The sequence below is a fragment of the Oppia nitens genome, unplaced genomic scaffold (assembly GCF_028296485.1).
Source record: "Oppia nitens isolate AA-2021 unplaced genomic scaffold, nextdenovo-longstitch-racon4-pilon3 scaffold4_pilon_pilon_pilon, whole genome shotgun sequence".
NCBI lineage: Eukaryota > Metazoa > Arthropoda > Arachnida > Sarcoptiformes > Oppiidae > Oppia > Oppia nitens.
Window position 1 is genome coordinate 1,803,540 of NW_026533232.1, and position 17,950 is coordinate 1,821,489.

The window sequence follows — 17,950 nt, forward strand, 5'->3', positions numbered from 1 at the left end:
CTAGACAACTAGGTAAATTTATAGTGTATAATACAATGTAGAAATTAAAATATGATATAATAAAGGTACATAAGCTATCTTAATGCTTATGTTTTAAAATTAAAACTAATAAGTTTAGATTAAAATTTTTAAAAAATATTACGTAAGTTATAATTAATTTATATAATAGCAATTATTAAAAACCATTTAAAATACAAAATACCAATAATAGCATAATTATTAAAAACATAGTAGTCATACACACTGGTCGGCCATAGGATATCATACAGTGATCGTACTGACCATCATTGAACTGTCCAATACATGCAGCGAAAGCCATGCCGTGTGCAACATATGACTGTTCCTGTGATCCGTGAAACATGTGTGCCATTGGACCCACACTATACAGAGCTGACAATAAGTTAATTGAGAACCAAAAAAGAGAGAGAGATTTTAAAAAATAGACTAAAAAATAGTTATAATACTAGATATACAATACTTACCAACATCTTCGCCCCCATGATTGGCTCTATCTAATGAAATTGCAGCCATATTTCTATATCGCAATTTAGCTAGGTAATTAATTAGTTTGATATAAATATTAAAATTATATAAAAATATAAAATCAATTATATATATATATTATATTACAAGTGTTAACAGTTGACGGGTCTGTCCTATATTGCTGATATCCCGGACCATTGCCATAAATTAGTGTAGTAAACGGTACGTTTCGGTCGTCTTTATCGGCCAAACCTGTTATCAGATTTCCACGTTCAGGGTATCCATTCATTGTTAAAGTGTGCGAGTGATCAGCTGTAACCACAATCAAAGTTTCATTCAGATTTGTCGCATTCACTGCCCTTTCGACAGCCCTGTCCATAGCCAGTGTTTCATACAATGCCATTACACCGTAGTTGTCGTGATGTGAATGATCTATACGTCCGCCCTCTACCAACAGTACAAAACCGTTGGTATTTTTCTTGAGCACTTGAATGGCTGCATCAGTCATTTTCTTCAAACTGGGCTCACCATCAGGTTTGATAACCCGTTCCATATCGTAGGACATGTGATCGCCATTAAACAGTCCAAACAAATAGTTTACTTTATTGTAATCAACAGATTTCAGGGCATTTCTTGTTGTAATAAATTTATAGGACTCGTCCGGCAAACCGTTATCTCGTTTCAATTGATGCCATTTGTCTATTAAATTTTGTCCGTCCCGTCGCAATCCCTTTTGACCGCTTACGACATCAGTCTCTGTGTTTGGTACAAAATATCGACTGCCACCGCCCAGTATGACACTCAAATTGGCACCTGGTGAATTTTCTATTAGTTGTCTGGCTATATCTTTACAACCATTTGGATCAGTATTGGCCTCATCGGGCATAAACGCCTCCCAGTCGCGGTTGGCTACACTAGCGTATCCTCCGGCTGGTGTGGCATCAGTTAGTCGGGCAGTAGTGACAACACCAGCACCTTTACCTTAAAAAAAGTTTAAATAATAAGTTTATATGAATATTATCACTAGTCAGCACTAGTAGCACTTTAATAATAAATACCTGAATCTAGTGCCCACTTGAGTATAGATGAGACACTATTTTGTTGGACTACTTGACAATTGGTTTCGCCGTATTTAACCCGTGCGGTCACACCTATTACAGCTTTGTTAGTCTTGACGCCACACATGAAGGCAGTTACGGTACCGGCACTATCGGGTACTTGATAGTCAACATTGTAGGTCTAACGATAAGTTTGAATTAAATTTCTATTTTATTATAATGTGTTTAAATATTATACTATACTTTTATTAGTGATACATAAGGAAACTCTTCAAATGCCAGTTTTGACTCCTCTCCCGATCGGTTCTGGAGCTGTCCTTTCAATATACGAGACGGTGTTAGGGTTGACACACCCATACCATCGCCCAAAAATAGTATAACATTTTTGGCACGATTTTCAATGGACTTATACCTATAAGCATTCTCTATGGACATACGCGACTGGCTTTCCCAGTATTTAGCGTCCAATTCGGCTAAATGTAAGTTAAGACAGTATTAAAAAATATATTAACAATTAGTTAATAATTATTCAATAGTTATTAATCATACCATCACTATATGGAAACTTTTGGAGATTTTTTGTCGATATTAATGTCAAATAATTGAATATAACAATTATTAATAGTATTGAACGAAACATTGTTTTTTATTTATTTTGTTGAGTAATTATATGTAATATTAGTATTATTTTTTTGATAATTAATTTTTTAGTTATAAAAACTAAATAGTTTTACAACCAAGATAATTTATTACCTATTAAATATTAATAACTTACTAAGTTATAACAATTAAAATATATTTGAAATTAAAAATATAATATTAATATAAAAAATAACACAAATCATTTTTTAGTTTTAAAAACAGTTTATATACACAGTTTTAGGTTAATTTAATACAATATTTATAATGAAGATTAAATTTTTTTTATATAAAATAATATATATAAGTAAAAATATATTTGATTATAAGCGATATAATTTATAATATAAAAACAAACAAAAATAATATATAATTCTCTGTTGTAATATTATTTTATATAATAAAATACTGTAATGAATTGGAAAATTAAAATATAAATATTTATTGCTTAAATGTATTCATTTTACTGTATATAAGAAAAAAAATATGATATAATTTATAAATAAATAAAATGATTTGTAATTATTATGATTATTAGATTTTTAGTATAGACTTTGATAAAGAAATAGTTTTAAAATAAATAAACATTTTCATTTTTTTGTTAGTTTCATTTAAAATTAAACAATAAACTTTTATTTAGTGAAACTAATTTTACAATAATTTAAGTTTAATTTAAATAATTAATATAATTTAACCAAATAGGTAAAAATTAATATAATATTTGTAATTGATTGTATTTTTTTTAAATAGTTAATGATGAATTGTAATTTTATAACTAAAATAATGATAATAAAATTTTACACAAATAATAAATAACTAAAATATAACAATAATAAATAATCTGAAATGAATAATCATATTGAATGTGTAATTATAGAAAACTTTTTGAACAAAATATCAATAATAACACAATTATCCAAAATATATTAGTCATATACACTGATCGGCCACCGGATATCATCATACAGTGATCGTACTGACCATCAGTGAACTGTCCAATACATGCGGCGAAAGCCATGCCGTGTGCAACATATGACTGTTCCTGTGATCCGTGAAACATGTGTGCCATCGGACCCACACTATACAGTGCTGTTAATATATATATATTTAATTAATTATAATAAATAACAAAACTTAAATAATTAGAAAATTATAATAAATAATAGTCATAGTAATTGATATATATATATAAAAATACATACCAACATCCTCTCCCCCGTGATGGGCACTGCTCAATGGTACGGCAGCCAGATTTCTATATCGCAATTTAGCTAGATGAAATTAATTAATTATTTAATAAATTATAGTAGCAATATAATTTTGTATAAACTATACGTACAAGTGTCAACAGTTGACGGATCTGTCCTGTCCTGTTCATATCCCGGTCCATTGCCATACATTAGTGTAGTAAACGGTACATTACGGGCATCTTTACCGGCCACACCGGTTATCTGATTTCCACGTTTAGGGTATCCATTCATTGTAAATGTGTGCGAGTGATCAGCTGTAACCACAATCAATGTCTCATTGAGTGTTGAAACTTTTACAGCCCTTTCGACAGCCCTGTCCATTGCTACTGTCTCGTACAATGCCATTACACCGTAGTTGTCATGATGTGAATGATCTATACGTCCGCCCTCTACAAGCAGCACAAATCCGTTGGTATTTTTTTTGAGCACCTGAATGGCTGCATCGGTCATCTCCTCAAGACTGGGCTCACCATCGGGTTCGACCACTCGTTCCATATCGTAGGACATGTGATCGCCATTAAACAGTCCAAACAAATTGTTTACTTTATTGTAATCAACAGCTTTTAGACCATTCCTTGTCGTAACAAATTTATAGGACTCGTCCGGCAAACCGTTATCTCGTTTCAATTGATGCCATTTGTCTATCAAATTTTGTCCGTCCCGTCGCAATCCCTTTTTACCGCTAACGGTGTCGTTTTCCGTGGTGGCCACAAAATATCGACTGCCACCGCCCAATATAACACTCAGATTAGCACCGGGCGAATTTTCTATCAGTTGTCTGGCTATATCTTTACAACCATTTGGATCAGTATTGGCCTCATCGGGCATATACGCCTCCCAGTCACGGTTGGCGACACTAGCGTATCCACCGGCAGGTGTGGCGTGAGTTATTCGTGTAGTGGTCACAACACCAGCACTTTTACCTAAATATCAGTACAAATAGTTAGCTTATATATCGCTTGTATTGACAGTAGTATATTAAGCACAACAATAAAATATAAAATACCTGAATCTAATGCCCACTTGAGTATCGATGAAATACTATTTTGTTGGACTACTTGACAATTGGTTTCGCCGTATTTAACCCGTGCGGTCACTCCTATCACTGCTTTGTTAGTTTTGACGCCACACATGAATGCAGTAGCTGTACCGGCACTATCGGGTACTTGATAGTCAACATTGTAGGTCTGATAACAAACAAATAAAAAACAAAAATTAAAATTCAATTTTAATATAACTTAATAATTTTGGGTTTATTTAATTACTATACTTTTATTAGTGACACATATGGAAACTCTTCAAATGCCAGTTTCGACTCTTCGCCGGATCGGTTCTGGAGCTGTCCTTTCAATATACGAGACGGTGTTAGGGTTGACACACCCATACCATCGCCCAAAAATAGTATAACATTTTTGGCACGATTTTCAATAGATTTATATCTATAGGCATCTTCTATGGACATCCGGGACAGATCTGTCCAGTATTTAGCATCTGATTCGGCTAAATTGTTAATAAAAATCATAATTTAAAATATTTTTATTAATAATAATAATTATTATTATTACATACCATCACTATGTTGATACCTGTTGACACTTTTTGTCGATATTAGTGTTAAATAGTTGGCTAAAACTATTATTGATAGTATTAAACGAAACATTGTTTTTTTTTGTAAGATCTAACTAAAACTAAAGTTTTCTATAATAATTTTAGGATAATTTTTTTTTTGTAGTTTTCACAATTATTTTCGAGTTTTATATAGTTTTTTTTCTAACTTAACACAAAGGGGTTAAAGTAAAATTATAGATACAAAGTACAGTAAAAAAAAAGTTTTTAAAAAAAATTAAATTACATATATAAGTTATATGCAAACTGCAGTACAAGTGACATACACGTGATAATCCTACAGGTAATAAAATAATTACACTTATTTTTAATCACTAATATATTATCAGTTGCAAAATATTAGTGTTACGTATTTATTTTTAAAGTTTATAATCTAGATAATTAATTAAAAATAAAAATACAATTATGATTAACAAATAAAATACAATTAATTGATTCACACCTACTGATCACACCTCCAGTATCATAGGTAACTAATTGTGATTATGATTGATTAAAAAAATTCAATAATCATATTATTTGAACCCATTTAGGTGCACCAGTATTACTACACATACAATAAAATACAAATTGTAAATTTTTAGTTTGATAACCAAGGTAAATCAATTGTACAAGTTGACAATAATTTTAATAATATTTAACTTATTTTATTTTTTTTAATCTAAAAAACTAAACTAAAAAAATCATAAAATAAAATAGGGGTTTTTTTGTTGGTTTGTTAATTCAATATGTTTTTTTAAAAAAATAATATAATGTTGTTTAAACAAAAATACAAAAATAGTAATTTATAACAAAAAACACTCATACAGTTTGATACCTATGACCACAATTGACTGTAATTTAATACAAATACAAAAAATATTTATATGTAATTAGCTGTTATACTAAAATACTTTAAACAAACTAATAGTAATGTTTAACAAAAATATACTACTTTTCTATAGTTATATTCTTATATAATTTTTTATTACTTAAAATTAATAAATTTTTAATTATCATTATTGATGATTAATTAATTTTGAAAAAAATTAATATAAAATATTTATTATTATAGTATTATTATTATTAACATCGTGACTGTACTGTATATAATTTATTAAAAATAATAAATATTTTTTTGTTATTAATTTCACTTTAATTTAAAGCAATAAAATTTAATTCAGTGAATCTAATTTTATAATAATTTTTTTTAATTAATATAAAATATTTTATTTTAAGATATAATAAATAGCAATTGATAAAATATTTTCATAATCTGACTCAAAAACGGACTATTAATTGTTTGATAACAAATTTAAGATATTTTTAAAAAATAAATTTTTATTAAATAATTAATAAATAATTATTTTAAAAAATCAGATAAACTTTATTAATGATAGAATTTATCAATATTTTGCACTTTTACTAATATTACTTTTCTTTTTTATTAGAAACAATTTTTTTTTTAAATATTAAGTAATTTAAATTACTAATTTATAAATAGTGATAAAGTAATAATTATAAAGTAAAAATTATTACATAAAAATTATAAATAATAAAAATTTTTACTATTTATTATATATTGCATTGTAATATTTAATTTACAGATTGATTATATTGTATTATTATTATTATTAATTAATTAATTATGAATCTTATTAAAATACTATGCGTTTTTAATTTAGATTAAACTTTTTTTTTTAATAAAATTATGAAAATTGACAATACAACAAAATGTTAATATTTAATTAATATTATATTGTGTTTACTTAAAATTACATTTATATCTTATAATTATACTAATCTATTAATAACTTTTAAATACAATAGATATAATGTATAATTTAACAACATTTTGCATCAATAATACTGTAATGTATTAATCAATCATTTTATTAATATTTTTGTTATAATTTTTACTTTATTTTTTATTTAATATGTCAAATAAATTTGTTTGTAAAAATTTTATACAAATATTTGTTACAAACATAGTACAATATAAAATGATAAATAAAAATTTATATTGTTAAAATAAAATAAAAAACTAATATATTAACCTAGTCATTAAATTTTGAAACATTGTAAATATTTTTTATTATATTATATGAAATGTTAATAATATTTTTCATATTATGCTTAATTCTTATATATTTATATAAAGATATTAATAAAACATAAAATTTTTATTTTAAAAAACATTATTATTATTATTAACTGATATTATACTGCAGTTATTAATCACAAAAATTGTCAAGAGTTGTAAATAAAACAAAATCAATATTACTTATACTATATTTCTTAATCATCAAAAAATAAAAAAAAAATAAAAATACATTGATAACATGTATAATAATAATAATAATAATAATAACTATGACACACTAAACCATGGCCTACTAGTACTAATTAACTATCATACTTGCACTGGAACTACCTACATATTATGGAGGTGCCGACAACAAACATTTTGGCTTAAAAAATTATTCTATATACTATGGAATCTGATCCAATTGGCCATGGTCATCTATCTAGCCCGTGATGTTTTCATCTATTTATTTTATTTGTATAACTATCACAATCATGGTCAATTTTCTAGCAACAAATATGACCTAGTTCATATTGCATTTGTAGTAGCATGTGCAGGTATAATCATTGAAATATTGACAGCCTGGATAGTCCTACTGGTCAATGGTAATGCTATAATTAAACTATTTTGCAATTATAAACACTTATTGGCTATCAATTCTCAAACTGACCGCATGTATGGTATTATTATTTTACTAATACACTTGTCGAGCACCTGTATCATAATCATAATGCATTTGGCTATATATTTGACCAGTTATGGTCAAAAATGGATTAGCATTGCTAACGTATGTTTTGTGGTCAGATATTTTGTCGCACTAACCGTTAGACTAACTCCTCTAACACTTATTTCTTATACCAGTCTATGTATTGGATATAAAATAGATATGATTTCAAACAATTTGCATACATTTAATGTCATGAATATTACAAAAACATTTCGTGAGATTTTAAAAATTCATGTTTTTGTCAAAAAAATTGATAAACATTTTAATGTCTACTTAATGATATCACTGTCATTTAATACTGTCAATTGTATTGCAAATTTTTCTATATTATTTTTCGGCTCCGGTACCAATTATACTGATACTTTAGGACCAATTGTCGAGTCTATGGCTATAATGTGGACGTTATGCTATTTTTCTGGACATATGTCCCAATGTTTGCAAAGTTTACTAAACAAGTTAACCCTAATTGAAAGTGTTAGTACCAGGCTAGTAGTGCCCAGTGGTGGTAACATACTTGACCACCAAATATACAATTCAAATTTCTGTGCATTATTGTCAAGATTAAGGCTAATGAGTAAACAGTTATGTTTTACAGCATTTAATTGGTATACAATTAATGGAAAAACTTTTATATCACTTATGGCTGTAATACTAAGCTATTGTGTTATATTAATACAGACAACTAGTATAGTTGAAAAAACTAATTAAACTAATTAATAATTTTTCTTTTTATATAATAATAATAATACTTAAATATTAGCTGTATATAAAATATAAATTTTATTTAAAATTTAATATTATTTGCTCAGAAAGTATAAAGTTACACACAAAAAAACCAAGTTCATTTTAATGTATATGTAAAAAATTACTAACTAAATATTGATTTTATATCATTTTTTTTCATTGTATAGATTTTTTTTAGAAACACATTTTCTCTTATATAAACAAATTTCAATTTCAATGGAAAACATTTATTTTTTTATAAACAAATAACAAACAAATATAACTATTAATAAATTGTTTTAAATAAATTGCTATCATTAAAAAAACATCATTATTACAATTAATTAGTTATTAATTAAATATTTTGTTTATTGATTCAAGTATTGATTAGTATTTTTAACATTTGTATAAATAATCTAAAATCAAAAATTCAAAATAAAAATTATCATTAAACTTTTAGATTAATTATATTATTTAATTAAATTAATTAATAAAAATGAATACTGATTAATCAGATTTTTTATTTAAAATAATTTTATTAATTAATTAAATAAATTAAAAAAAATACTACACAAATACAGTAATCTTGTTTATATTTTTTTTTATTTTATAAATAATTATGGTACAAAATTCATTAGATTAAACAAATATTTTAATTATATTCAATTTAATTAATAATTATCTAGTATATTTTTTTACAATAATTTTATATTATAATAACCTTGAAACTTATTTTGACAACTATTAGTGCAATTTATTTGTATCATATGTTGTGGTACAATGGTGTATACTGTATCTGTCAATATAATACAGTATTACTAACCAATTGGCGTATAGTTTACATAACACATACTGTACTAAAATTACTACAACTGTATTAAATATAATGAATACAGTATTGGTATTAATATCACAATAACTACTATTAGTATTAATAGTACAGTAGTAGTACTGTTAGTGTCCGACACGTGTCTCACAGTTTGTGTTTACATTTTTTAGTTTTATATTTACAGTCTATTACTTTACAGTATCTTTAAGTGTATTTTTTTTATAAAAATAAATCCCAACTTTTTTTTTATTTATTAGTTTTTTAAACTCATAATATGTAATAATAATAGTAATAGTAATAAATAGTTATCATAAATTTTAATAATTTTCAAAATACTATACAAACAAAAATACCAAAAATTGTGGGTGGTTATTTTTTATGTGTAAACAATAATAAAATTAAACGTACAGTGATTTTTATTTTATTTTAATTGATTTTTTTGTCATCCTAAAAAAATGTGACTATAAATGCAATAATTTAATTAATTATGTAATTGGTGTCATTAATCATCATGGACAGTAATATTATTATTATTATTAATAATAGTAGTAATGTTAATGCACTAAAAATTAGATGATTATGCAATAAAACAAAAATGTTCCCTGGATATAAAATTGTTTGTCTATATAGTTGTAAAATAGTAATATCACAATTAAAACTATATGTGATATTGAAATTATTAAATCATCATCAAAGTTATTTGGGAAATAAGCTATAGTTTTTTTTAAAAAATAAATATTTTATTCATATCATATAAATAAAAATTACAAATCTCATATACAAATATAGCAATTTATTTATTTATTATTATTTTTTTTAATTAATTTAAATAATAATTAGTAGTATCAAAACTAGACAACAACAAAAATGTTGCTAGTTAATCGAGTCAATTATTTGTACACCATACTTTTATTAATGATACACATGGCATTTGTAAGTTTATATATATATTTTTAATTAATTATAATTATTTAAATTATAAAGTAATTATATTTTATTTAATTATTTATTTGATTTATCAATTTCTAGGCCTTATGTGTGTCAATGTTTGGTCCGGCGTTTGTCGACCTCAAGTACATACTGAACACAACCATACAAAATGTGTCGTATATACCAACCTTACTGTCCATCGGTAACGTTATCGGGACATTAGGTAACTATTTAAAAACAACTATATTTTACTGTAGTATATAATTTATAAGCAACAACAAAATAAAGATATACAAACTATTTTAATTGATATATACTGATACCTATACTCCTGATAACCAGTGGGAATGTCCTACAATTACCTGAACCGACAGCTGGTTGTTGTAGGGTTACTCGTATTGATGGCACTGTCCAGTACTTGCATACCGTTTACCGATAGTTTAATGCAACTGTATTCATGTGCACTGGTGTTTGGCATCGGAACTGGTGCCTGGATTGCCGCATACAATGTATGGCTTATCGAAATATGGCAACACAATGCCGGCCAAGTGTTGTTCATCTCGCAGCTTATGTACGGTACGGGAGCCGTATTGGGTCCGTTACTGGACCGACCGTATCTGACGGGCGATACTAATAGATCTGTAGTTTTGGACGACAAGGATAGGGATGTGGAGTCACTGTTTTTGCAGTCAAACTCTTCGACGATCAGTGTATGGGAGAGAAGAGTTAAACTGGAGAAGCCGTTTCTGATGAGCGGCGGTATACTAATTGTCTGTAAGTTTAGTTTTTCGGGTGAATATTTCCGAGTAATTTTCTAATATAATTTTTTCTCATTATTTTTTTACCTAACAGTCCCGTTGATAATGTTATTGATGTTTGTATGTAAGCGCTATAGACTACCACATCTGGATCGATGTCAATATTCACCGCTCAGCGATAATCCTGATCTACTGATGCCGGCCAACAATGATGATGACGACGATAATGATAACGGCAACGGCGGACATACTAGTGATATACATCAACCAAATAATAATAGACTACCAAAGATTCGCACAGTTATCCTACTATCTATTTGTTTGTCATCAATCAACTCACTCGAGTTAGTCTACTTTAATTTTGGCTCAACATATTTCCAGTACATACCCGTCCGATTGACAGCACCGATGGCGGCCAGTATGGTATCGATAATGTCTGCGGCCTATACTATCGGTCAAGTAGTCAACTTTGGTATGGCATTCCTGTTCAAAACGGAACATATGATTACATTCAATTTTATGCTGTCCTTCATTACCATAACTGGCCTGACATTTGGCCAAAACATACCGCAACTGTTATGGATAGTTAGCGCCTCAATCGGGTACTCTGTCTCAGTACTGTTTCCCGCAATACTCGGGTTTTTCGGCAAATACTTGCAAATTACCGATCGTATAGCAACACTGGTATTCATAATGTGCGGTGTCGTCAACTTTCTGCCGCCACTAATATTAGGCAAATATATTGAGTCGTTTCCTTCAATTTTCATTATAATTGAACTGATTTTGCTATTCATAGCATTTATATCGTTCATTACATTCCTGTTAATGAGATATAGATATTTAAGATAATTATTATTATAATTAATTAATTGTTATTTATTTTTGTTGTAAATTATGTCTTTATGATGGGTGTTATATTATATTAATATAACCCAATGCTGTTTTTTATAAATGATATTTATATTATGTATAAATAGATTATTTTTTATATTATTTTTTTATTAATTTGAAATTTATATCATAGTTACAGTATAACAAAATAAATTGATTTATTGCATTGAGTATTTAACTTGTAATTTACTATACTTTGGTTCACCGTTGGTTTGTGAGCACTGGTAGGCTTTTAAAAAAATACTGTATATTATTTGCATAAAAATTTTTAAAGTAAATTATAAACTTTTTCAAAAATTACAAACCTTTTAATCTTGAAATAAAACTATGAAATACCTGATAATAAACATTTTGTTTAGTTTTTTTTCCTCTCAATTGTTTGCAAGAAATGGATGTTTAAGAGCCATCTTTGCTGTTAGCCTGTAATAGGGAGTGGGATCTGTTAGTTTTGCAACAAAATCAGTCATATGACTCGAGGTATAACCCCGTAAGTCCTGTATTAGCTGTTGGCGATCAAATTTTTTCCTACACGTATAAGTGTAGTCAACAGAGGCGCCCAAACTGTACATATCCATTGGCGGCGTATGCAAACTGGAATGAGGCTTATTATCAGGGTCAAGTTCGGGTGCTCTTTGAAGGTGTGAGTTTGAGGGTTTGGTCGTTACGGCCCAATCGGGTAGTAAATCCAAATATTCGGTGTCTTGTGGATGATGTTCGTAGACATAACATTCCTCGAAGTCTGCCAATTTGAATACATATTTAGACTTATAATTTATTTGAATCAATTTGTAGAGTACATTACGCGGTTTGATTGCCATATGGACAACAGTAAAGTTTTCGACAATCGGTCGACCATCGTGTCCACGGATGGGCTGTTTCTTATGGTCCAGCTTTTGTTTGTTTCCGTGATGCAAAAACACCAGTGCTTTAGCTATATCCCGGGCCCACAGTTTGCACATTTCGGGTGATAATGAATTATGTCGTTGTTTTTTCATTAAATCGGTTAGTGAGCCGTCCATTAAGTCCATAATCAATGCACTGTAATTGTAGGGAAAATCTGTTTGACTATCTTTTAGGTCTATCCAGTCATACAAACGTATAATATTTTTGTGCTTGTATGGAGCCAAACGCAATAGTATGTCGGCTTCTACTAGAAAATCCCGGACAGCACCGTCTATAGCTCGACCACGACTACCTTTATGATAGCCCAGTGATACTATCTTACAGGCAAAGTCACAGCGTTTAATATCACTGGTATCGGCATCTTCTGTAGGTCCCGACACACACACAATCTGATGATCGTGTTTATCCGGTAACACTTTAATATTATATTTATAGAGATAGCCGTAATCATTGAGCAGTTCGTAGTAATGTTGCATTTGATTGACATAGACGTTCCACGGGATGTCATGTCCAGTACCAGCTAAGTCCCAATTAGACCATATATCTGACCATCTTTGTACGCCATAGATCACAACTGGAATCAATGGATGCGGCTGATTTGCTCCTTCATCCAATTCCCACGGCTGCGGCTCCAGTAGCGACTGGTTCTCGTTTTCCTCATTGTCTGCCATATCTACTACTACTACAAAATACAACTGTTCTCATAAAAACTATTTTTTTTGGTAAAGTTTTTTTTAAAAAATTTTGTTTAAAATAACTTTTATTTTAAAATTTAATTAATATTTAAACAATCAATAGAAAAATTTCAAAACTTTTAATTCAAAAAAAACTATAAAATACCTGATAATAATTTTTTAACCTTTTTTCAATTGTTAAATATTAAGAAATGGATGTTTGAGTGCCTGGATTGCTGTGAGTCTATATCGGGCATCAGGATGTGTTAGACTACCGATAAAATTAGCCAAATATTTGGGATAACTGTCTAATCGTTTAGCAAACTCTTTGGGATCAAATAAATATTGGCCAGTATAGGCATAGTTGATACAGGCGCCCAAACTGTACATATCCATTGGTCTGGTTTGTAAATTGGCAGTTGGTTTTAGACATTCAGGAGCACTGTATTCGTGTTTGTATCGTCTTTTTAGAGCCCAATCAGGTATTACTATCGGTTCGTTGTTTTCGTAGATATAACATTCCTCGAAGTCGGCCAATTTGAACTGATAATGTGGCTGCGATTGATTATTGTTGACCAATTTGAACAGTATATTGCGTGATGCGAGTGCCATATGAACGACAGTATAATACTCGCTAACCTGTCGATTGGTTTTATTGCTTAAATAATCGGAACAAATCTATATTATATACAGCCAGTAGAAAATTATTAGCACCAAACCCACCCCCACCCACCCAACCACTTCCTAACCTCACACCAACCCCAAACTAACCTAACTAAATGATAATTAATAAAACTAAAATTTTATATATGTATAACTCCATAAAAAACAATACTATTTTGCTGGCTGTCTATAATATAGATTTAAGCCAAATAATCTTTTCGTGTTGTATACAAAAACTTTAGTCCCTGAGCGCAATGTCGGGCACATAGTTGACAATAGTCATAACCGATACCTTTGGCATCGTTAGGACTACTGGCAGACGACTCGACCAAATTGATTAGTGTGCCGTCCATTAGATCCATAATAATGGCTGAATAATTGTAGGGAAAATTTGTTTGCAAATCATTCAATTCAATCCAATCGTAGGCTCGTATGATATTTGTGTTGTTGTGTTTAGCCAAACGCATCAATATATCTGCTTTCTTACGAAAAGCCACGACTGCTTTCCCTATTTTATCCCTAAACCTACGTTTATATGAACCCATTGATACTATCTTACAGGCGTACAAACCTTTTTTATATCTTTGTCTTCATTGTCCTCATATGTCCTAACAATTAGTATAGAGTGATCGTGAACTCCTTCGGTAACCCGTATTTCATCTTTAATATAATAGCCGTGATTTCTGAGCACAGTCTTGTAGTGTTCGGTATCTCCTGTATTATCGTTATCCCACGTGACTTCATGTCCCGGACCAGCTTCGTCCCAATCGGACCATTTGGCCGACCAGTCTTTAGGAAAGTCATAGTTCACTGGCGGTGGTATTGGAGTCGGTATCATCGGAATCGGTAGATTTTGCCAATCAGTCCATTCCCACGGTTGTCGATTCAATAAGTTTGGATTTTCTTCGACCTCACCTAACATTTGATTCATTAACAAATTGATTTCATTTTGAAGATGATATTCATCCACATCATTACCATTGTTGTTGATATTGTTGGCCATACCTACTTTAGGACAACTGTTACCACAAAATATATCACCAATTTTTACTACTTTACAATTCTTTACAATTCTCTGACACACATATACCTGGAGGAAGTTTTTTAATTATTTATTAATTTTTATTTTGTATAAAAATGCAAAATTAAAATTTTATTATTGAAAAATGGCATTTTCAAAATTTATAAAAATAAATTTTCAATCTTTTTATCATTAGACTATAAGATTGTGGTTAAATAATAATTTGTAATTATTAGTATAGAAATTAATTAATAGAAAACATTTCTTAATTTTATTTTATTTTTAATAGTTAATATTGAGATTTTAACATAAATTTTCTAATTAACTATATTTATGATAGTTAAAAGTTTTCAATAGGACGCGGATCTCATGTTTACTATTTTCTTGATTACGGGCCATATATTATACTACTATTACTACTACTACTACTTTTTATTTATTTATATATAACATTTATTTATAAAATTGCAAAAACTAAAATGTGTTTATTAGAAATATTATAAAAAAAGTTAAAATATACAAATTTAATTTAAATAATTCATTATTATATTTTTGCAATATCACATGTTAATTTATTAAAAAATATTTACATTTAATTAAAATTATCAAAATTTGTTCAATTTAAATACTTTTTATTATTTATTTAATTCACCCTGTTTCTATATTAACTGTTAGATTACTGGGTATTTGATTGTCATAAACGGTTAAATCAATTTCGGGAAACTCGTTCACGTTTTCTTCATTTTCAAATCCCGTCTGAAAGTCTAATGTTTTTTTCGGGAAACTATTTGCACATAAAATCAACGCATCAATTGTTTTATAACTAATTAGTGGTCGACCAGAAAAACTGATTAATTCAATACGTTTACAACAATTGATTAGTTGACAAACACTTGTATCGGTTATTAATTTGTGATTTAAAGTCCAGGCATTCAATTGAAATGTTTGCAAATATTTTAGTCCCGATATATAGCTAATAGTTTGATCAGTGAATTCAGTTTCCGATTCAATGATAAGTGTCGACAATTTAGGCAAATAGTTATCAATATTAATGAAAAAATTTTCATTAGTAATCAAGTTTGTGGTAAACTTGAAATATTTCAAACTATTAGACATTGATTTAAAACAATCCACAAACTGACTGTCCGATTGAATTGTTTGTTTGTTTTCACTATAATCTTGAAAATTAAATTCAAAATGTTTTACATTTGAAAAACTTTGAAACGATTGAAGTATTTTGTCTGAATTATTCAAATTACAGCCCGAAATAAATAAATCAAAATATTGTAATTGTGTAGAGGTTTGCGATAATTTGCAAATAAAATTTGACATAAAAGTCATATCATTGTCATCGATGGCGTCAAACATTGTCTGCAATCTCTTGAGACACTTAAACTTAGACAACGACTGTAGATAATTGTCAAACTCGTTATCATTGATTTTGTGCGATAAAAATGTGTCCAATCGGTGCAATTGTTGGCAATATTTTGTACAAAACTTGTGAAATACCGGTATATCGTCCGATTGGTTGACCATAACATCAGCTATACTCCTAAGTGACGGCAGATAACTGTTGTTTGAGTCGGTAATATAGTTGAGTCCTTTAAATTCAAATAGACTTGTCTTAAACAGTTCAAGTTGTTTGCAATGACATAACAACTTATCCAAATACAAGTGTCCATAGGATCGGCTATCAATATCCAATTGTTTTAGTCGATTACCATATTTATCGCCAAACCTAAAGAGATCATCCATTGATAGTCCAATAGTGTCAAACTCCAGGCGCCGTAGTTTAGGACAATATTTGCCAATTATTTCCAATACTTCATAATCAGTAAATACCACTAATTTTATGTTTTCAATGTTTGCATACTTTTTAAGCATTAGTATTAAACTATTTTTTGAAACACATCTATAGTTATAGCCATTGGCCGCACCGGTAATAAAATCGGTTACAACAATTGGCTCAGTTAGTTTATATAGATTATCAATCGAGTCTGCGTCCACCCAACTGTGCAATTCAAGTGATGTCTGTATGGTTTGAACCGACCTCTGGAACCGCTTTGACACACATTCATAGCTGACTTTATCACTGAACGACAGATACGATAATATGATGTCAAACAAGTGGTCATCAAATCTATTGAAAGTTTCAACAAACAGGTGTCGATTGTCTGTCATTATACTGCAATAGATTTGCAATCCCGGAGCCGGCGGGTTGGGTATAGTAGATAACACACTAGTTTTTTAACAGTTAAATAAATTCACACAATATTTATAATAAACAGGTTTTATTGTATATATATATATAAAGTATAGTAAATACAGTACAGTAGTAATACAGTAGAAGACCCCGAACCTAAACTTATGTTGGCGTTTATATAGGTGGCTCAGTTAGGTAGGGCCGGTATCCCTATCCAATAGGGACTGGTGGGTGTGTATCATAATAAATATATTACAGTATCCACTCCATCAAAATAATGACTGTCCTCAGTCATTGTTATATTTAATTAATATTAATATAATTTATATAATATTAATATAAGTAAAAAATTATTAAAACATTATTTATTTAATATATATTATATTTTGGACGTATTTTATGTCTGTTTGTCAAAAAATTTTTTTGAGTGTTATTTGAAATCAAATGACATGTGTTTTAATTCACTTGATTTCAAATTTACATCAGATTTTGTTTTTTTTTAATTAA

At 28.7% G+C, this 17,950-nt stretch overlaps 3 protein-coding genes across 3 annotated transcripts; 1 reads left to right on the forward strand and 2 right to left on the reverse strand.

Annotated features, from left to right (window-relative positions):
- LOC128960095 (alkaline phosphatase, tissue-nonspecific isozyme-like) lies at positions 1-1,976 on the reverse strand. Its single transcript, XM_054306166.1, has 6 exons — positions 1,785-1,976; positions 1,542-1,722; positions 631-1,464; positions 483-551; positions 268-390; positions 1-8 (listed from the first exon to the last, which is right to left on the reverse strand). Exons 1-6 carry the CDS (start codon positions 1,974-1,976, stop codon positions 1-3), a joined length of 1,407 nt encoding a protein of 468 aa, XP_054162141.1.
- A 1,075-nt stretch (positions 1,977-3,051) lies between these two features.
- On the reverse strand, positions 3,052-5,090 carry LOC128960096 (alkaline phosphatase-like). The gene is made up of 7 exons (XM_054306167.1): positions 5,000-5,090; positions 4,701-4,930; positions 4,437-4,617; positions 3,520-4,353; positions 3,383-3,451; positions 3,119-3,269; positions 3,052-3,061 (listed from the first exon to the last, which is right to left on the reverse strand). Exons 1-7 carry the CDS (start codon positions 5,088-5,090, stop codon positions 3,052-3,054), a joined length of 1,566 nt encoding a protein of 521 aa, XP_054162142.1.
- Positions 5,091-10,095: 5,005 nt separating this feature from the next.
- LOC128960097 (major facilitator superfamily domain-containing protein 4B-like) lies at positions 10,096-11,937 on the forward strand. Its single transcript, XM_054306168.1, has 4 exons — positions 10,096-10,333; positions 10,430-10,553; positions 10,673-11,104; positions 11,183-11,937. The coding sequence occupies exons 1-4, from the start codon at positions 10,268-10,270 to the stop codon at positions 11,935-11,937; spliced, it is 1,377 nt and encodes a 458-aa protein (XP_054162143.1). The 5' UTR covers positions 10,096-10,267.
- Positions 11,938-17,950: the final 6,013 nt, after the last annotated feature.

Bases quoted from the DNA above. Each gene is read 5' to 3' on its own strand.
- LOC128960095 (XM_054306166.1), bottom strand. From the start codon at position 1,976: ATGTCCATAGAGAATGCTTATAGGTATAAGTCCATTGAAAATCGTGCC. The intron at 1,723-1,784 runs GTATAGTATAAT...ACTTATCGTTAG, and splicing joins CTTATGTATCACTAATAAAA to ACCTACAATGTTGACTATCA. The intron at 391-482 runs GTAAGTATTGTA...ACTTATTGTCAG, and splicing joins TCATGGGGGCGAAGATGTTG to CTCTGTATAGTGTGGGTCCA.
- LOC128960097 (XM_054306168.1), top strand. From the start codon at position 10,268: ATGTTGCTAGTTAATCGAGTCAATTATTTGTACACCATACTTTTATTA. The intron at 10,334-10,429 runs GTAAGTTTATAT...ATCAATTTCTAG, and splicing joins TAATGATACACATGGCATTT to GCCTTATGTGTGTCAATGTT. The intron at 11,105-11,182 runs GTAAGTTTAGTT...TTTACCTAACAG, and splicing joins CGGCGGTATACTAATTGTCT to TCCCGTTGATAATGTTATTG.
- LOC128960096 (XM_054306167.1), bottom strand. From the start codon at position 5,090: ATGTTTCGTTTAATACTATCAATAATAGTTTTAGCCAACTATTTAACA. The intron at 4,931-4,999 runs GTATGTAATAAT...TTAACAATTTAG, and splicing joins CAGGTATCAACATAGTGATG to CCGAATCAGATGCTAAATAC. The intron at 4,618-4,700 runs GTATAGTAATTA...GTTTGTTATCAG, and splicing joins CATATGTGTCACTAATAAAA to ACCTACAATGTTGACTATCA.